This window comes from Melospiza melodia, chromosome 7, assembly GCF_035770615.1.
Source record: "Melospiza melodia melodia isolate bMelMel2 chromosome 7, bMelMel2.pri, whole genome shotgun sequence".
Taxonomy (NCBI): Eukaryota; Metazoa; Chordata; class Aves; order Passeriformes; family Passerellidae; genus Melospiza; species Melospiza melodia.
The window spans coordinates 27,041,430-27,061,998 of record NC_086200.1 but is presented as its reverse complement, the minus strand read 5'-3'; the positions used below and the strand labels follow the sequence as shown (position 1 = coordinate 27,061,998).

General features: G+C 58.7%; 1 protein-coding gene across 1 annotated transcript; it reads left to right on the top strand.

Moving 5' to 3' along the window:
- Nucleotides 1–10,842: 10,842 nt before the first annotated feature.
- LOC134420640 (AN1-type zinc finger protein 5-like) lies at nt 10,843–20,487 on the top strand. Its single transcript, XM_063160844.1, has 6 exons — nt 10,843–11,077; nt 12,133–12,306; nt 13,318–13,411; nt 14,215–14,333; nt 16,332–16,442; nt 18,110–20,487. Exons 2-6 carry the CDS (start codon nt 12,156–12,158, stop codon nt 18,256–18,258), a joined length of 624 nt encoding a protein of 207 aa, XP_063016914.1. The 5' UTR covers nt 10,843–11,077; nt 12,133–12,155; the 3' UTR covers nt 18,259–20,487.
- Nucleotides 20,488–20,569: the final 82 nt, after the last annotated feature.

Here is a 20,569-nt window from a genome sequence, read left to right as displayed (position 1 = left end):
GCGGGCCCCATACAGCACCCCCAGCCCTGCAGCGCCCGGGGCATCCCAGCTGGGACACCCCAAGGCCTCTCCCTGCATCCCCAGGTGTTCTCCCTTGGGGTTTGGGTGCTTTTGGGCAATAATATCGCTATGGGAGCAGTTTCCTTAAATCCATCTTTGTTACCACAAGCAGCTTAGCACCAGAAACTCTCTTCCTCTCTGCTCTTTTAATACGATCCCAGCTTAGCAAAGCCCTGGGCTTAGCCACTGCCCCTGCAGTGCAAGTGAGGAGAGGAGAATTAAATAATATGAAAGGAGAAAACAAAGGGCTCTGCTTGATTTAAGCAGCTGGAGGGGGGTGGCAGGAACCCAGCCCTGCCTCGGGAGAGCCACTGGGGTTACCCGAGAAGGGGGATGCTCGGTGGGGTGATATAGGGTGGGACCCCTCTGGGATGCCTCCTTTTAGCAGGTCAGTGGGTCAGGGATGCTCTGGTGCTCTCCTGCTGACAGATCCCAAGGGAGACAAGGCACCTCAAATACCTCACAGTGCTTCCTCGTGGCAAATATTCCCATTTTGGGGAGTTTTTCCATCTTGGGGTCTGCCAGAACCAGTGGAAGCTCGGGAGCACTCAGTGCCCTTTGCAGGGGCAGATCACACAGGACATGGGCCTTCCCCACATTTCCCACCCACCAGACCGGGGTGGGGGTCCCTGGCAGCCGGGCAGACCCTGCTCCCACCACGGGCTGGGGCTTCCTGCTCATGCCGGGCTCGCAGCTGCCCGGGCTGGCTCCCATGGCTGCCACCGTGGCTCACCTTGGACTCCGCTCCCGGCACAGCCCAGCGCCCGCCGGGGTTGCTGGGGAGACGGGCTGGTTTATTTACCATCGGCTCTGCGATAAGGAGTGTGAAAGGAGAGGAGGAGCACATGGTGTCCAATGTGCCTGACCCACTTTTCCATCGCCCGGGCATCGCTGGCCCTCAGCGATTGGATTGCAGCGGCTGCAGAGCCCCGGGGCTCGGAGCGTCCTTCCCTTCCCTTCCCTTCCCTTCCCTTCCCTTCCCTTCCCTTCCCTTCCCTTCCCTTCCCTTCCCTTCCCTTCCCTTCCCTTCCCTTCCCTTCCCTTCCCTTCCCTTCCCTTCCCTTCCCTTCCCTTCCCTTCCCTTCCCTTCCCTCTGGAGCAGTCCCCACAGGGAATTTCGGTGTCACAGTCATCACCTGCCACGTCCCCCGCTCTGTCCCCTCCCCTCCAGTGGCACCGCAGGAAGGTCCAGTGTCCCCTAAGCCCCAAACCCGCCGTGCCCCGAGGGTTTCGCTTCATCTCGCCCTTCCCGGAGCATCTTTCCTTCCTTTCCTTCCTTTCCTTCCTTTCCTTCCTTCCTTCCTTCCTTCCTTCCTTCCTTCCTTCCTTCCTTCCTTCCTTCCTTCCTTCCTTCCTTCCTTCCTTCCTTCCTTCCTTCCTTCCTTCCTTCCTTCCTTCCTTCCTTCCTTCCTTCCTTCCTTCCTTCCTTCCTTCCTTCCTTCCTTCCTTCCTTCCTTCCTTCCTTCCTTCCTTCCTTCCTTCCTTCCTTCCTTCCTTCCTTCCTTCCTTCCTTCCTTCCTTCCTTCCTTCCTTCCTTCCTTCCTTCCTTCCTTCCTTCCTTCCTTCCTTCCTTCCTTCCTTCCTTCCTTCCTTCCTTCCTTCCTTCCTTCCTTCCTTCCTTCCTTCCTTCCTTCCTTCTTCCCTTCCTTCCCTTCCTTCCCTTCCTTCCCTTCCTTTCCTCCCTCCCTCCCTCCCCTCCGAGCCCCGGGTGGGCGCACAGGTGAAGCATCCCCGGGCTCGGGGGGTGGCTGGGGATGGATGGGGATGGCTGGGGATGGAATCCCGGGTGGGATCTCCACGGAGCCGCTCCCCGGTCCGCGCTGGCCCCGGCGGCGCTGGCACAGTGGCCCAGATCTGCCATTCCGCATGGCTGCCCGCGCTGTCCCCGGGGCCGGGCCCGCCGGGCCGGACGCTCGCTCGGCGCCTCGTCCGCCCTCCCGCTAATCCGACATGACTCTTCCATTAGAGACGAGATGCCGGCGAAGAGCTTTTCGGTGTAGGAATTAACTCCTTCTCCCACCCCGCAGCTCCCTGACCTGGAGCGTGGGCTCCGGCTGCGTTGTCTGTGTGGCCTGGGGTGTGTGGGATGAGGGGGGGTCCCTCCGTTGTCACCCCCAGCGTGGTGGTGGTGGCTGGCTCCCCGGGGGACGTGGCCGAGCCCTCAGTGTGCACGTTCCATCCTCCTCCTCCTCCTGTGGGAGTGCAGGATGCCAGCAGAGCCCTGGCACTGAGGGGACACCCCCGGGGTGGCAGGAGGGGCCCCAGTCCAGTCCCTGTCCCTGTCCCTGTCCCTGTCCCTGTCCCTGTCCCTGTCCCTGTCCCTGTCCCTGTCCCTGTCCCTGGCTGCAGCACAGCTGCTTCCCATATCGATCTTCTCTTGCTGTTAATTATCGGCTCCAATCGAGCCTGATCAGAGCCACGGCTCCCTGGTGTGGTTTTGGCCATTCCTCCCCTTGCCCTGAGCTACTGGGGGTGCTGGGGAGCAGATGGGAGCCAAAGGGGAGCTTGGGGAGCAGGGGGAAGGTGGGATTTGGGGGGCATTCCTGGCCAGGGGGTGCTCCCTAAGCAGGGGGTCTGGGACACCAGGGTGGGGACTGAAGGAGGGGAAGAGCCCAAGGCAGGAGCCAGCACATGGAGCCCTGAATGGCCAAAATGTCCCAGGGCAGAGGTGCCAGCACCTCACATGTGGCACGGGGGGCCACCAAGGGTGGCTCCACAGAAAAGGAGGAAAAAACAGCACAGGGTTCACTCTCCAGGAGCAGACACTGCCCCAAGGACACCTTCCCACACTGGGGCAGAGCTGTCCCTCGTGCCCCTGTACCCCAGGAGCCATTCAGGGGAGGTGACAGCAGTCCCCAGCCCCCTGCTCCAAGGAGAAGCCCCAGAACCTTCCAGAAAGGCAGCAAAGCTGATCCTGCCTGGTGCTGGGCTCAGGGGAAGCACCCACACTCTGCCTCCTTGTGCTGCTCCACTGATGAAGAGAAGGATGGGCACTCGTGTCCCCCCCCCGTCTGTGTGCTCAGGGCTGGGGTCTGTCCCTGGATGGAGTCAGGAACCCACTGATAGTAACAGGAGCCTTCTTGAGCCAGGTCTCATAAGCTCTTGGAGATCTATTCTCACCCAAGACAGCTCAGCTATCTTTGGAGGCATAAAATCAGCAGGATGGCTTCTGTGGTAGTGTTGGAAACAAAAACGTTTTAATAAAAGGCAAAATAACAAAACTCTTTACAGAAAAAAACCCCAGCCAGGTGCAAGAGGTTCTTGCTTCTGGTAAAACACCTCACAAAAGCCATTAGTTTCTTTGTTCTCCTCTTTTTCTAAATTGCCCAGGTGGGACTTTTTAGCTCCTGTGCAATTGGCCATCCTTAAGTTTGAGGTGAAGTCCCCCAGATCCTATGAGATGCCTTTTCACGTAATTGAGGAGAGAAACTTCTGGGCTTATTTCTATTTTGAGGGGACAAAGGACAGTTTTGTCACTCCATCAACAGAGGGCACATTCCTATAACTGATATCCCATTCTCTCACCTGAGGTCCTGGAAAACACCCTAGACAGAGGGCTCACCCCCAGGGTGCAGAGGGGAAACTGAGGCACGGAGTGAGGAGGGGACATGCGCACCACGATGGGCTTGGCAGAGCTGGTGGCTCTGCTGGAACCACGAGGGTGCTTGAGCCCTGTCCCTGCCGTGGTGGGGGCTCTGCTGCCCCTGGGGCTCCCTTCAGGTGCAGCCACCCCCCAGCAGCCCCCGGGCAGGGAGTGCTCAGGAGGGGCTGCAGAGGGTGGGGAGGAGCCGCTGTCCCCTGATGTTGTCACCATCACCTCCCCCCCATGGTGGTGTCACTGCTCTGGGGACCTTTTGCCATCGTGGGCTGGGTCAGTTTGGGCCAGGATCCTGTGTAAGGCTGGCCCTGAGCACCTGGCTCACAGAGGGGATGTCCCAATGGAGAGCTGACCTGGATCCCAGCCACCCGTGTGACCGTCACCTCCCATGGCCCCGGGACAAGGGCCTCTAGCAAGGAAACAACCCTGCAGGACTGGGGACAGCTGCTGTCCCTGTCCCTTGTAGTGACACCAGGACATCCCAGCCCAGGGTGGGCTCTAGGGGCCCCTCTGTGATGCTCTGTGGGACTCAGAGTGGGGGACAGCCACCAAAGCCACTTTGGGAGGTCACCCTGCAGACCTGGGGTCTCCTGATCCCCCCAGAGCAGAGAGATGCCCAAAAGGACACGACCTCTCCTCCCACCCTGGGCAGGGCCAAAACAACCATTGATTATTTCTGAGGGACTCAGGGTGTCGTCACTCTTCCTCCACACCGGATGGCTCAGACTCCATGGCAGGGTGGGGCTGTGGTGGCAGTGCAGGAAACCATCCCCAAAATCCCAGTGCAGAGCCCCCCATGAAATATTCAGGCTGCTCTGCACAATTCCCACCTTGCTGCTGTTGGAAGCACCATGAATATTGCAGGTGGGCATTAAAGTTTCAGGGCTGCCATGTTTCAGGACACTGTCACCACAGGAAATCCCTCCACCGGGATGTGTCACACCTTCTCCAGGCTCCAGTGACCTCTTTCTCTCTGGTTTACCCCAAAAACTGGTGGTGGGGATGGGCTGGGTCCTTGAGGTTCAAACCAACAGAAAGCTCCTCACTGTGTCCCTGGGATGGGCTGGCACAGTTCAGGGAAGAGTTGCAGGACTGGGAAAAGCAGAAATTGTGGTTACCCCAACCAAGGCTCAGCCATGGTCCCTGACAGCAGCATTGCCCCACTCCTCCCCACTTCCAGGCACAGAAGGATGCCCTGAGCACCTCTGAGGGTTTCATCCTCCATGTCATGAGCTTTCCAGGTCAGTCCCCTTCAGAAGGGACCATTCCCTGCTCTCATAACTTGGCTCTTCCCGTGTTTATATAACAGCGACGTCTCCTGCGGACTGGGGAGAGAATTGGCCGGGGAGAAATAATGAGGATAATTCAAGTCATTTGGGAAGACGAGGTTTTCGAGGTGCCCAGCGTCTTCCACCTTTTACATGTTGTCTCTAATCATCCGCAATCTCGGATGGCCATTGATGGAGCTCGTTGCTGTGGTGACGGATGAATAGCCCTGGGATTGTACCATGCCAAAAAAGTGCTGTCCTTTCCATCAAAACAACAGCAACAACAAAAATATCGTTTTGTTCAGGAAATTAAGCAGTTTGCAACCAAATAGCAGAGTCTGAAAAGGCTCCTGCGTCCGTCCCTTCCTCCTGGCTCCCGTGGCTCTGTTGGGTTTGTCAGGAACATGCCCAGCGCGCCGGAGGCTCCTTTGTGTGCACCAGACAAGGAGAAGGTGGTAATTGCAAGGGGGTTTCTAACCCACTGAGCCTTTTAAAAGGATTTGATGCCCCCCTGTACCTCTGTGCTGGCCCAGATGTGTGTCACACCGGCAGGGAGCACGGGGCCGGGGGCAGCACTGGGTTAATGTGTTAGCTGTGCACAGCCAGGGGACAGGGGACAGGCCATGGGGGGGAGCAGGGAGCAGGCAAGGTGTCAGGGCTCAGGTCCTGCCATTCCCCACGGAAGCAGCAATTCCCAGTGGTGAGAGCCAGCACGGGGCTCCTGAGCTGCTGAGAGTGTGGCCAAAGCCAAACAAGGGTTTCTGCTGCTGTCAGCCTCTGTGGTTTTCCATATAAGCTCCCTCCCAGGCAATAGGACCAGAGCCCAGCTTCCCTTCCTCCCCAGATGCCCAGGAAGCATCTCCTGGGGTGGCTGCTGGAAATGCTGCTCTCAAGCTGTGCCATTGGATGTGGGGAGTGCAGCCCTTGGGTCCAAGGCTGCCAGGCTGGGAGGGGGAGGCTTTGGGGTCTGACCCAGGCTGTGGTTTGACCCTCCCAGTGATGGAACCACACCACCACGTTTCAGGCTCTTCACTGGGGGTGTTTGTACAACCCCAGACTGGCTTGGGTTGTGAGGGACCTCAAAGCCCATCCCATTCCACCCCTGCTATGGCAGGGACACCTCCCACTGTCCCAGGCCGTTCCCAGCCCTGCCCAGCCTGGCCTTGGGCACTGCCAGGGATCCAGGGGCAGCCCCAGCTGCTCTGGGCACCCTGTGCCAGTGCCACTGGGTCACTGGGCTGTGACACAGTGCATTGTAACCCCCATTACTGCTCTGGGCTGCATTTTGAGCCAGAGGTCTGGTCCCTGCTGGCATCTTTGGTGCTCCCAAACACCACCCACCAGTGATGGAATCATAGAATCAGAAAATCCTGGAATATCCTGAGTGAGAAAAGACTAGCAAGGATCATCAGTGCAGCCCCTGTCCCTGCCCAGGCACCCCAACAACCCCACCCTGAGCAGCCCCGGGAGCTCCTGCAGCTCTGGCAGCCTTGGCACCATTCCCTGGGCAGCCTGGGCAGTGCCCAGCAGCCTCGGGGGGCAGAACCTTGCCCTGAGCTCCATGCCAAGGCCTGGCACAGCTGCAGCCCTTGCTGGGCTCCTGTCCCTGTGCCAGAGCAGAGCTCAGCCCCTGCCCCTGTGCCTGCCCTGGGCAGGAGCTGCAGCCCCCGAGGAGCCTCCCCTCAGTCTCCTGGGCTGCAGCTGGACAAACCGAGGACAGGGATGGTGATTTGGAGCTGTGTGGCTCCGACATCCATCCTGCAAGAGCATAAGAAGCCAAAACCATGGCAGGGCGAGTGCCCAGCTGGCAGCCTGGAGAGCCCTGGGGCGCAGCAGGGTCGGAGCCAGGCCCTGCACCGTGGGCGGCGGGAAGGAGGAGGGAGAAAGAGGGACGGGCACACGGAGAGAGAACATTTTAGCCGACCTGAGAAGAGAAATGCGCTGAGTTCCCGCAGCTCCAGCCCCTCCAGTGCTCTGCCAGCCGTCCCCAGCGCCCTCCGCCCTCCCTGGGCTCAGCAGAGCCAGATGGAGGGAGGCACGTCCTGGCTGCGCGGAGATCGGGGCGGTGGAGCGGGCTGGGGAGATTAACTCCGCCGGGAAAACAAGGGCAGCAGACACGGCAGAGCTCAGGACCCGTGCGTGTGTGTGTGTGTGTGTGTGTGTGTGTGTGTGTGTGCACGCGTGTGCCTCGAGCACACACGCACAGAGGGAACTCGGATGTGTTCGTGTGTTTGTGTGTGCTCCACAGAGCCGCTGAGCCCGCGCCTCGCCTCGGAGGGGCAGCCGGGTATTGGCGATGTGGCCTCATCCTTTAATTGCTCTGCTTTGATAACAGTGATAATTGGCTGGAAATCGATACTGTTTTGCTCCTGTTTTTCCCATCCTGTCTCACCCAGCCTCCCCTCCCTTCCCGGACGCCGTCGTGCTCTCTTTAGTGGGTGACATTTAAAGGCTCTGCCACAGCCATTAGATAACCCAGGCGGAGATGATGCTGTGGAGAGAGGGCTGATGCCGGCAGGGATGGGGGCTGCTCCCCTCTCCTCTCCCACGGCTCAAGGACAGATGGACGCGATGCTCCAGCAACACGTCCTGGTGCTGTGGGAGCCACAGGGGTGGGGGGACCACTGGATCTGGGGGTGAGGGAGAGTGAGGAGGGAGAGCAACAAACCCAGGCTGTGTCAGCCAGGAGCTCCCTCCGGCTTTGGCTCTGAAAACTGTGCCAGAACACCACGGGGAAATGTGTATTAATATCACACTGCCCAGCCTGCCCTGCTCTGGTGCCCCCGCCTCCCCACAGCTCCTGCCGTGCTGTCCCAGCCACAGGTGGGATCTCAGAGCCCCCCAGGTCAGGCACCTCCTGATCCCCTTGCCCTCAGAGCAGCCCCTGTGCTCCACCTGCCCAGCGGGGCTGCTGGGGCTTTGTCCCCACAGAAGGTGCCCTGATCCCCAGAGCTGAAGGGTTTGGGGAGCACCAGAGGGGGCGTGGGGAGCCCCAGGGGCACACTGGGCTGGAGCTGCAGGACCCTGCCAGTCTGCAAGAGCCAAGGGACCTCATTAGCCAAGAGAGCCTTTTTGGCTGAGTGACCCTTACTAACAAAGCAGGGTCCAGGGACCCCCTCTGCAGGGCTGGCAGTGGGTGAGGGGTGCCTGGGAGGCTGCAGGGGTGTGAGTTACCTGTGCCCTCACCTCCATGGGCACCTCTATGCCCACTCGTCCCGGTTACCTGTGCACACATCTTCCCTGGTAACTCCTGCTCACACCTTCCCAGGGTACCTGTGTACTCACCATCCCCATGGAGCTGCGTGCCCACCTCTAGGAGAACCTGTGTGCCCATCTTCTGTGGGGATCTGTGCACTCACCATGCTGGGTATCTGTGCTTTCACTTTCCCCAGGTACCTGTGCACCCACTGTCCCTGGGTACCTGTGTGCCCACCGTCTGTGGGTACTTGTGCACTCACCATCCCTTGGTACCTTGGTACCCTCTGTCCCCAGATACCTGTGAATTCACATTCCCCAGGTACCTGTGCACCCACTGTCACTGGGTACCTGTGTGCTCACCATTCCTGGGCACCCACACCCACCGTCCTTGTACACCCACCCTCTGTGAGTACCTGTGTACCTACCATTCCTGTGCACCCATCCTCTGTGCCCTCACCCTCTGTGGGTACCTGTACACCCACCGTCCTTGTGCACCCATCCTCTGTACCCTCACCTTCTTTGGGTATCTGCACACCCACCCACTCTGGGTACCTGTACACCACCCTCTGTGCCCTCACCCTCTGTGGGTACCCTCACCCTCTCTGGGTACCTGTGCACCCACCATTCCTGGGTACCTGTGCACTCACCTTCCCCGGGTACCCACACCCACCATCCCTGTGTACCCACCCTCTGTGCCCTCACCCACTGTGGGTACCTGTGCCCTCACCCTCTCTGGGTACCTGTGCACCACCCTCTGTGCCCTCACCCTCTGTGCCCTCACTCTCTGTGGGTACCTGTGCACCACCCTCTGTGCCCTCACCCTCTCTGGGTGCCCGTGCCCACGTCCGTGGGTTCCAGGTGCCACCTGGTGGCCGCGCTCCCGGCCCGGGCTGGTGTCACCGGCAATGTCCCAGCCTGTCCCCGCAGGGAGCTTTGCGTGCCCCAAGGCTCCCTAAGGCACCCCCGGAGCGGAGCCCGGCCCGCGCCTCTCCTCGAACCGAAGCCGGGCCGAGCCCCGCCGGAGCTCAGGGCATGGATCTTTGCAGGGCTTGGGGCAGGGAGGTGCTGGGGACACTCCTTGGCCGTGGCTTCCCGGGCGTTTTGCTGCTCGGTGCTCCCCAGCAGAGCTGGGAGCGGCGTTTTCTCCTGTGGGGTCTGTGCCCATGGTAGTGGCAGTGGGGAGGGCTGGACCCCCGGCAAAGGCTTGGAGGAGAGTCCTGGAGCCCAGCAGGGACACACGGGCTCGGAGGGGAGTCCTGCACGCAGGGCTGGGCACACGAGTTTTGGAGGGAATGGGCCCCGTGAGCAAAGCTTTGACTGAAGCACTTTCAGTGCTTGCTGAAGAGCAGCAGGAACAGTTTGTAGCTGGGAATCCCTTGCAGCTGGAGGCTCCTGGAGCATCCCACTCACACTATGGATGGTGTACGGCCCCAGACCTCAGAGCTGGGGGTCTCAGCCCCTCTCCTGCCTCTGGGGCACAGCTGGCATTCCTCCCCTATGGATGGGGTGTGAGCAGGGTGCTGTCCACGCTCTTCCCCAGCGGTAACAGCCATGTCCCCAGTCCCCTGCCCTGCAGCTGAAGTCCCCACAGTGTCCCAGCCTCTACAGCCATGCAATATCTGTGTCCCAGCCCCTGTAACTCGAGGGACAAGGGTCTCACCCTCCTTCCTACAGCCTGTCTGTGGTTGTGACCCCTCTCTCTGCATGGGAGCGGGCTGTGTCCCGCCCCACACACCCACATGAGGGTCTCAGCCCCTCAGCTACAGATGGGGCACATCAATAACCCCGGCCCTACAGCCAAGGGGGTCAGAGCTCCCTCCCCTACAGTCAGGGCACACGTACACCGCAATCCCTGTAACCAGGGGATCACAGCCCTCGCCTCTATTGCTGAAGCACACCCATACCCCAGCCCCTGCCCTGTGCCCCTATGGCCGGGGCAGGGAGGGCTAACAGTGCTCCCCGCTATTCCCGGAGCCCACTGACACTCCTGTCCCCACAACCAGGGCTCACAGCCCCCTCCCCGCTATTCCCGGAGCCCATCCACACTCCTGTTCCCACAGCCGGGGGGTCACAGCCCGCCCCGCTATTGCCGAGCATACCCACACCCCAGCCCCTGCCCTGCGCCCCGTCCGTGTCCCCGGGGTCTGTCGCAGCCCCCTGCCCTGTCCCCGGCTCGCTCCGACACCCCCGGGCCCGTCCCAGGCCTCGCGTCCCCCCCGTCCCGTCCCCCCCGTCCCGGGCCCTCCCCGGGGGAGGCGCTCGGGGCCCGCGCCCGCCATGTTTCCCGGCAGCGCTCCGTGCCCGCCGCCCGCCTGAGCCTCCCGGGGCTGGCCCGGCCCGGCCCGGGGCCGCCCGCCCTCCTCCGCCGCCGGTGAGTGGGGCCCGGCCAGCGGGGCCCGGCCCGGGGCTCCCGCTCCGCGCAGGCCGCGCAGCCTCGGCCTCGATTAGCGCCGCGGGCCGGGAGCGGGGCGCGGGGCCCGGCCGCGGCGGGCGGGGGCGGCGGGCCGGGGCCGGCCGCGGGAGGGGGCGGGCGGGGGTGTCTCCCCGGCCGGACGGGGGTTCCCGGCAGCCCCGGGCCGCCCGGGCACGGCGGGGACCGCGGCTCGGCCCGTCCGACCGGCTGGGCCGTGCGGCGCTCGGGGAGGGCTGAGCCCGCGGCCCCTTCTCTCCGCAGGGACTCGATCGATAACAGCTGCCCAGGGTTTGTCCGTGTGGCAGCGGGCGCCGGCCGGGACCCCCGAGGGATCCGCGGCTGCCGGGGCTGCCCTGGCTGCGAGTGCCCGAGGAGAGGCCGGTTCGGGCCGGGAGGGTCCCGGTGTGGCCATGGGAGCGCTGGTCTGAGCTCTGCGGGGAACCCCGGGTGCGGAGCCGAAACCCGCATCCCCCAGCTGAGGACAAGGAGGGATAAACCAGAGGTGATCCGGTTCCGTCCCACGGGAGCGCTCCTGGCAGGGTAATGGTTTCGTGTTTGTCTTGTTTATTCCCTCGGTGAGGCAAGTTTTGTAGGAGCAGGAAGGGAAGCGGCAAGGCTGGCTGGGAGGTCGTGGGTGCTTCATGCACCCCACAAAGGCAGCACTGCTGGGAGCTCCTGGTACCAACGCCGTGGCTTTGTGCCCGAGCTGGAGCCCCCCGCACCCACCATGGTCCTGCGCACATCCTCTCCCCTTGTTCTGTGTCAGAGTTGGACTGGCTGCAGCCACGTTGTCCACACACATTGGAATTGTGTGTGGTTTTTGTTTGTGCCTCATGGTTCTCATTTGGAGCACTGTGGTGGGTTTGGCCCTGTAAATGCTACACCGTGTGTGGCTGGAAGGGGCCGGTTCCTGGGGTTGGAGGTAACTGCATGTGATCCAGAGAGAAATTATTAAGATTAAATTTAAAATTAGGTTTCAGCGTGTCAGCTGTTTTCCCTGGGAAGGTGTTCTGGAATCACATCTTACTGCTGGAAAGAAAACCTTATCTTTATTTCCAGCCTAACCATGCTAACATCCCCCTTACCCACGTATGTCAGAGCAGAGCGTCAGTGGGTTCTTTCTGCATCGCTTGCGTCATCTTCCTGAGAATTAAAAAACTAAACCAGGCTCGAAATGAAAACCAAAATGTGACTGACTGGGCCTGCACTGGGCGTGTGAGGTGTGGGTGTTCGGGGGGGGGCATCAGCAGTGCTGTGGGGGCACATTTGGTACCAGTGCAGAGCGGATTGTTGGGGTCTGACGTGCTCGTGTGTCACCGGGAGTTTAGGGAGCCTCGTGGTGCAGCAGGGAGAGCTGGGAGCCAGTTCCTGTTGGATTTGCAGTCTGGCTCTGGGCAGCTCTGGGTGACTTAGGGCCCCAGGACATGGATTTTAGGAACCCTGAGTGCTCGAGGGTCTGGGGGCCTGGCGTGGTGTTGCACGTGCAGGAACCGGGCTCTCTTGGGATCCTTTGTGCTCCTTCCTGATCAGCTGCAGCACACAATGCCCGGGTGCTCAGGCCCTCACAGCTGTCTATTTGTGATTGCTGGCTGCAGCTCGGTGCCTCGGAGGGGCGAGGATGGCTCAGGAGACCAACCAGACGCAGGTGCCTCTGCTGTGCACCACGGGCTGCGGCTTCTACGGCAGCCCCCGGACCAACGGCATGTGCTCCGTGTGCTACAAGGAGTTCCTGCAGAGGCAGCAGAGCAGTGACCGGATAAGCCCTCCAGGTAGAGGATTTTTTTCTTGGAAATCTGTCCTAAATGGGTGTCTGGGTCCAAACTGTGTTCAATCAATTGCTTGGCCACCAGATTTACCCCCTCCTTGAAAAATCATCTTTCCCTTTCTATGGATACCCAGGGCTCTAAATCAAGGACCCAAGCCCTCAAGCACTTCTGTTCCCTGTCAGGAGGGGCACTTGCTTTCTTCCCAGTCTCACCAGTTTGTGAAGCCCCATGCCAGCCAGCACCTCCCAGTAAACTGCAGAATTTCACATGTGCTAATGGTGATCCCAGCTTTCAGCTATTTCCTGCTCCCTGATGAGGTGCTGACTGCTGGGAACCATGACAAAGCCCCACAATGAAGTTTTATTTGGCCTATTTTTATTATATTCTTATCTTAACAGTGTGATATCTAAAAGCCATGACTTACAAGGTTTGTTTCCTGCACTTGGGATGGGAGCAGGGGAAGGATGCTCTCCTGCAAATGTGAGCAGGGATTTCTTTTGCTGGGGGTTTGTGCAGTACCACACGTACAGAGTGAGAAATGCCTCTGAGAGTTCTTCCACAGTTTATTCCTGGGAGTCATGGAATTCATCATGGCTTCCCTTGAGTCACCCACACAAAATATGCTCAGGAACATGACTTCTCCTGACAAAGGCTCTTCCTAAGACCCCAGCTTAGATCCTCAGCTGACACAAACCCATATGTGTCTGTTGAAGCCTGTTCCTTTCAGCAGATGAGGATCTGGTTTTTACACCTTGGAGAAGTTACAAAGTGCCATTGGGTTCAAGATCCAGACAGCCCTGGTGTCCCACAGAGTCCCAAATTTGGCACAAATTTGGAGTAGGAACAGGGATATGGGAGTGATCCCAACAGGGGTGTGCTCTCCCAGCTCCAGTGTGGAACAGGAGTGTAAGGCCTGCTGGAAGTGCTTGTTCTGCTTTCTCCTTGACTGTTCAGCACCTGAGGAACTGGCTGGTACTGCCCAGAGACCTGACCAAGCCTGCTCTTGTCTCACAGCACCCAGTGGTCCCAGCAGCAGCCCCATGGCCCCCGAGGCCATTGCAGGACAGTGTGCAGAGGGAGACTCCACACCTGAGGATGCAAAAGCCAGGTAGGGGCAGAGTCGGCAGGGGAGGGGATCTAAACCCTGCTGAAATCCAGCTCTGGAACACAAGGGACAGGCTGTTATTTTTTATATGACTGTGAACAGGCTGGGTCAGACTTTGTGTTATGACTCTGGTTTATTTGGAAGATTGAAATGTCCCTCAATCTGCTGCTGCTGATGTCTGATGTGTAGAGTGAGGTATCAGAGGGTTGGTAGTAAATTATCTTGGTTCTCCTGGAGCCAGTGCACCTTGTTTGTCCCTGGCTCTGTTCAACTGTTCAGTTTCTGCTCAGTCACAGGTATTGGGATTTTTGGGGTTTTCCTGTCCAGGGCCAAGAGTTGGACTTGGAAAGGTCATGAGGATCATCAGCTCAGAATGTCGTGTGATTCTAAGTGAAAGCACCTGCTGGTGACCCAGTCTGGGAGCTGTGACAGCAGGATTAGAGACCTTGGGCCTGTTTGATGGGGAGGAGGACAGAGCTGCACTGAGCTCTACCATCACATTACAGCCCTGACTCATAACTGTGTTTTTCTCCCCCTGGACTTGTTTGGATAGGCTGTTGCCTTGTCTTTGAGATATAATTGGGTGCAAAAGGAAACTGAGATCATCACAGATTCATTCCATCTATGTCTATAAAGAACTTTGATCCCCGATCTCAAGGGGAATTGACCTGCTGTGCTCCTGACCTACTTTTGAATATAAGGAAATAAACTTTATGGGCTGAAGGTCTCTCCCACATAACTAACTGTCTATCAAATGAAAATACTTGTGTTTTCTCTTTTTGTTTGTCTGCTGCACATGCTCCCAGCGCTCAGACTCCTGTGACCCATCAGATGACAGCCATGAGCATATCCAGAGAGGAAACCAGCAACGAGACAGAGGAATTCAGCAAGACAGATGAAGCCTCATCGGCTTCTTCCTCATCAGGTAGGGTGGTTGGTTTGTTCTTTGCACAGATCTGAGTGCCACTGAGCTCAGGAGTCCATTGGAGCAGCAGGGACAGCTGCTGACCCCGGGGTGTGTCCCCTCCCGGCAGTAAAGACACACCTGAGAGCTGAGGAGGAAACTTATTTTGGTGACAGGGAGGAGAGCAAATGCAGTGCTCGAGGGCAGGCTGATAGAGATTGCTCTGTGGGCTGAGGGCTGAGTGGCTGCCAGCCCTGGAGTGGCTGGCAGGAGGATAATCTTCCATGACGCCTCTCCCAGCGCATGGCAGCGAGCCCGGAGCGTCCCACAGCCTGAGCTGCCGGCACTCCCCTGCCAGCTCCCGAGGGGGAGGCAGGGAGAGGGATCCATCCCTGTTGTGGTGTGCTGTAATGTCCCATTTTGGCCTTCCAGGTCACTTTCCCAGGTGTGCCTGTACCTCTCTCCCTTCCCCCTTGCCCCCATGCTGAGTGAGTCCTGTCAATCAGGCTGAACATTCCAGCAAGGCGTCGTGTGGTTGGTCAAGTTCAAAGGATGCCCCTCAGGCCTGGGGGGCATTGGCCTGTCTGGGTGTCATCTTCCCCTGAGACCCTGCCCCTCTCACCTGGTTGGTGGCTCACCTGTACCTCCCCTCCCCCTGTCCCTGAGCTTAAAAGGTGAATGAGACCATGCGGCCGGGATTCTGTTGGAGCAGTTGCTCACGTTCAGACCTCTGTAACCATGGAATAAACCTCTGGACATTAAACCCTCCAGCAGAATCCTCTCCTTTTTCTCTTCACCATCGCCTGAAGCTCTCCTCCTGAGGTAAACAGAGTTCCTAACAAGCCTGGACTTGTTCAGTGCCCAGCTGCAATCTCCAGCAAGCCAAGGTATCTCTGGGGTGACACACCACAGTTGCTGCCTTTGGCCCAGCAGCAAGGGTCAGACTGGCCCAGGCACAATCTAACTGGTAATATTGGGAGCCATATTCCAATACATCCCAGCCTTGCAGAGAGGTGACTCCTTTGTGGCAGTGCCTGGGGGTACTGGAGGCCTGCTGTTGTCACCCTGTGTGGTGGGGGAGCTGTCCCTCGGGGGGCGTTACACAGGGAGGAGCAGCAGAGGCACTGCCCAGTGTGGCACATCCTCCAGCTGATGCCATGAGCAGGTGATGTGCATGCAGACACCCTCCTTTGCTCAGCTGACAGCTTTTGCATTGAAAGCTAAAAAAGCCCAGGAGCTGTTGGTTGCCAAAAAGCCAGGCTCTAGTCACCACACATGGCTGGGCATTGTGGGTTAGGTAATCTCTGCTTGCCTGCAAGCCCAGGGGACAATTTACAACAGGCAGGTGAGAGGCTGTTAAAAAGAGGCTTGGGAGAGCCTGCCCCTTTCATCTGCCTGTGTAATTTTTAGGAGGCTGTTTAGGGTAAGCTCCACAAAGCTGTCTCTGTTTTGTCTCCTCAGAGCAGCCTGCACCACAGGTGCTCCAAGGAGCAGTTGGAGCTCCTCCCTCCTGTTGACTTCTCTAACCTGCTTAGGTACTGGAGGAAATCCTGCTAAGCATCAATGACCTTTAACAATCTGGCTTTGAGAGCTCAGTTTTCCCTTTGGTAGATTAGAGGCAGTGATGGATATCTGTGTAAAGCATTCTAAGACCTACATTTGGGGAACACTTACATAAGAGTCAGCAAAAATAATTAGTAGTACTTACAAGGGGTTAATTTTTTTTCTCCCTGCGAAGATTAACTGTGGGCTCAGCTGACAGCTGTGTTGCTGTACAGCAGCTGAGCTGTAGTGACTATCCAGTCACTGTCCAGTGGCCAATTCAGCTTTGGATTTAAGGCATTTGAAACAGAGAGAAAGCTGTGAGGTGGAGATCTCAGTGGAACAAGGCAAATCTCACAGTTCGTGGTATGACAGCCAGGGCACACAAAGAGTCATCAGAGCCTCAAGCAGCTCCTGTAATAAAATGAATATTTGGTTTATCAAGAAAGGCAGCAAAAACTCTTGCCTCTGTTTCAGGTACCCTGCTTGAGATATCCCAGAACACGGCTGAGGGCAAGACGGCTTCGGAAAAACCGAAACCGAAGAAGAATCGCTGCTTCACCTGCCGGAAGAAGATTGGGCTGACTGGTGAGTGCCTGCCTCTGGGAAAGCTTCCCTGTGCCCCAGGCAGCCCAGAGTGAGAGCCCTGTGAGCACAGTGCTGTGGTGCTGCTGGGTTTGGAGGGTCAGAGGCTGGAGGTTCCCCCTGAATCCATCCTGGAGCTGTGGTGCTGCAGGAGAGGAGGGAGGAGAGCTCTGACCTGCAGCAGCACTGGCTGAGGCAGCAGGCTGGGAACATCCCACTCACTGCCAGGGTCCTGGCAGCCCTTGGGAGCAGGGTTGGATGCAGCAGCACCTCTTGGTTGTTCCTGCTTCTTGGCAGAAGCTTCTGTAGAGGAAGGCAGAGCTTGCTGTGGATCGGAATCCGCTCCCGGTCAGGTCTGTGGTAAAGCTTTCGTAACAGTGACATGAACTGAGCTAGACCCAAATGGAAAATCCCTCTCCAAGACTCATCTCATTTGTTAATGCTGCCCGATTTCCACTGTTAGCTTCCTGAGAGCAGGATGGCTCTCAGCATGCAGCCTGTAAAGCTGGAGAGAGAAGTGCTGGGATGGTGTCAGGGCACTGCAATCAATGGGAAAACAGCTTCTGGAAAGTGAAGCAATTAATTTGGCTGTGGTTTGTTAATAAAAACATCATTCCCCTAAATTATCTCTGGCATTTAGTGCTTCTCTGGAAGAAAGTTAACTCTGGAGCTGTGCAGGTCATGCTATTCTGGCAGAGCACTTGCTTCTGTGGCCTGCTTGGGGCATCCAGCAGCCAGGGACTGGCTGTTTTCATGGATATAAGAGGCTTTGGCCAAGTCTAGACTGGAAAGTTTGAACCTGAGCTTGCCTGGAAATCCATGGGCACTGTCCTAGAATAGGGGTGGGTTTATAAACGGGGATCTGGGCTGGGTGCTCTCTGCCCAGTCTTCAGGTTGCAGAGAGGATTGTTTTCCTGGATGAGGGTTTCCTTTAAACTATGAGAAGTTCTCTTCTTTAGGATTCAATTTACAGAGAACTCCTGTGAATTCAGGGCATTCAGGATAAAATTATTTTTCTAAACCAGGAGTAAACTGGCACCTTGGAGCAAGGTGTTTGTGGGCCTATAGCTGGAAAAACATGAAGGGACAGAGCATGGATTCCCTGCTGTCCTGCAGCACATCCCCTGCCTTGCTTTCCCAGTGTGCTGTGTTAATGGTAGCACTCTGAGCATTGTCCCTGAGTGAAGTGACTAAACTGGGAATTCTGAAGCCTAAGTAGCTCAGACATGATCCTATGGTGGTGACAGCTCTGCTGCTTGCTGCTGGTCAGCCCAGCTGCTCCTGGGGAGCTGGGCTGGCTTGGAGGGCTCAGCTCCAGCTCGGGCTGCCTGGGCAGCCTGGTCTGGATTAACAGTCTGGCACTCTGCAGTGCCTGGCTCGTCCCTTGTCCCCGGGGAATGTGGACAGCAGCTGCTCTGGGAGCCTTTCCCACCATGTGACAGCTGGGGCTGCCCAAAGCACACAGAGCTCCTGGGCCAGAGCAAAGCCAAGAGCCACCCATGAATGAAGAGTCCCTTTGGCCTGTGGGGAGCTGCAGCCCCCCCTCCCTTGGCCCTCTCTCTGCATTGGTGGCATTTCCTGGCATGGCAGGAAGGAGCCAGGCCCTGCTGCCTTCCTGCCCAGCTGGATGGGGTCTGATGTGGCTTTGTCTCTGCTCTTCCTCCCCTCAGGCTTCGACTGCCGCTGCGGGAACCTGTTCTGTGCCATTCACCGGTACTCTGACATGCACGCCTGCCCCTACGACTACAAGGCAGAAGCTGCTGAGAAGATCCGCAAGGAAAACCCCATCGTTATCGCCGAGAAGATCCAGAAGTTGTGAAGGGGTCCGAGCAGCTCGAACTGCAGCCAGGCTGCCTGGTGCTCCTCCCCTTCCTCCCAGCCTTCCTCCTCCTCCTCCTCCTCCTCCCAGCCCCCGCGGCGGTGCGAGGGTGGCTCCGGCAGCGCACACAGACCGGCCCCTGGACACGGGGCCTCCTCGCGCCTCCGGCAGTCACTCGTGTTCCTCCTCTCCCTCCCCGCCTGCCCGACAGCCACAGCTCAGCTGATGTGTTCTCAACCAGCTTCCCAAAGGAAAAGGGACCGTCCTGCCCCGCTGCTCTGGCTCTGAGACCTTCGCACTCGCCTCTTGCTGGGCACGGTGGGAGGAGCCGGGCTCAGCTGGGCTCAGCCTTTCCCTTCCCGGCGACTCCGAGTCCTGCAAACCACCCAGGGCTTGTGGCCGCAGTCCCTGAGCAGCCTGGGCTCTGTCCCTCTGCCTGCAGCCCCGGGAGCTGGGGGATCCTGGCAGCCAGGCTGCCGTCTGCTCCCGGGGAGGTGTTTGCTCTCCCATGCAGAGAAGTTGATTCTGTAGTTCCAGCACCCCACACCCCTCTCCCCGCCCTCTGTTGATGCCGTTGGAGAAGCACCAAGGGAGCTGAGCAGTGACGCTGGCACAGGGAAGAGATTTTGCGGCTTGAAGTGAGGTGGGCAGGGCAGGACCTTCCAGAAGGTTCTGCTGGCTGCCTTGTGCCTCTCCCCACAGGGAGGGAGGCAGGGACACCCCTGCTCCAGCCTCCTGCTCCAGCACCCCTGGATAACCCCGGCTGCTTTCCCAGCAAGGTGTGTGTCCCTCAGTGCTGCCTGTGCCTGCTCTCCTCTCTCCCCTCTCTCCCCTCTCTCTCCTCTCTCCCTGCCTTCTGCCTTACACAAGTCGCTCTCATCAGGGTTGTGCACAAAGCTCAGGTCCCCACACCTCTGCTTCTGGACCTGTCCCTGCATCCAGGTGACAGTGGGGTCCCCTCCTCCCATGTGGGCCATGCTGGCATTGGGGAGAGCTCGGGGAGCCCACCCAGCTGCCCTCCTCTGCCTCCTCCCTCCCTGTGGGCTGAGAGGCAGGGCCAGGTCCCCAGGAGATGCTCTGCAAGCCAGACAGAGGGAATTGAGGCACAGGGAGAGTCACAAGGAGGGTCCCAGGGTGCCCAGAGGTCCAGGTGGGGGCTCAGAAATGCCCATGGAGAGACCCAGGGAGCAGGGAGAGGTGCTTGGAGGGCTCTGGGCTCACTGAGAGAATTCCCTGAGGTGCTGGAAGGCCCAGGGAGGGCTCTGGGGTGCAAGGGAAGGCAGAAGGAGAACTTTGGGGTACAGTGAACATCCTCAGAAGCCTCAAGAACCCCAAAAGCCACTTGGAAGGCTCTGGGGGTGCACACACTCACACAGGGAGGTGTAGGAAAAACCAAATGCCACTCAGTACCACTGCAGAAAGGGCACCTGGAGGGCTCTGCTGGGAGGACCCGGGGCTCAGGGATGCAGCACAAGGCTGGCAGAGGCTCCTGGGGCACAGCCACAGCCTGTGCCATGCCCAGGGAATTCCTGGGAACACCAGGAGCAGGGCTGTGGCCATGGGGCTCTGGCTCTCTTGCAGAGAAACCCGGCTGTGTCCCAGGGGACAAGCAGCAGCCTCTGTCCCACTCTGCTGGCCATCCCACGCTTTGGAAGCTTTCCCTCGGTGTCAGCAGAGCTGCAGGGCCCAGCTGGGGGAGATCTCAGCAGCTCCTTCCTTCCAGGGGCTGTTTTCCTGCCCTCCCTGTGGCAGTTCTGCCCAGGTGCTGCTGGGGGGATCTCTCTGAGTGTTTGGTGTCTGCAGTCTGCTCCAGCCAAAGCAGTGTGTGCTCTGTGCCAGCAGCATCTGAACCTCCCAAACTGCTGCAAACCCCCCTCCAGCACTGAGAGGAGTGAGGCTGCCCCTCACCAGCCTTTTCCTCAGGTTTTTCCTTCTGGATAACATTGACATCATGTCTGGGGCAGGCAAGTGGCTGCAGCCCTGCACACACCTGGGAGCTGGAGCTGGTGCGTGGCCAGGCTGGGTTTGCCACTGAGCTTTTGGCTGAGGATGATCCCTCAGCCTCGGGGGATGCAGGAATTGCAGCCACCAGCGCCAGGGAAGTGCAGCAGCTCCCATGGATCCCTTGGGAAAAAAGCCCACAGCCACCTGCTTCTCCAGCACCATCCCTTTCCCTGTTCTCCCTCCCTGTCCATGAGTGTAAATACAACACAGTCTAGTTTGCTTGGATGCTGTGGGTGCTCTCTTTCAGGCAGGGATGTCTGTGGGGCTTGGCTTGGCACTTCTGGGGTGGCTCTGGGGCTCTGTGCCT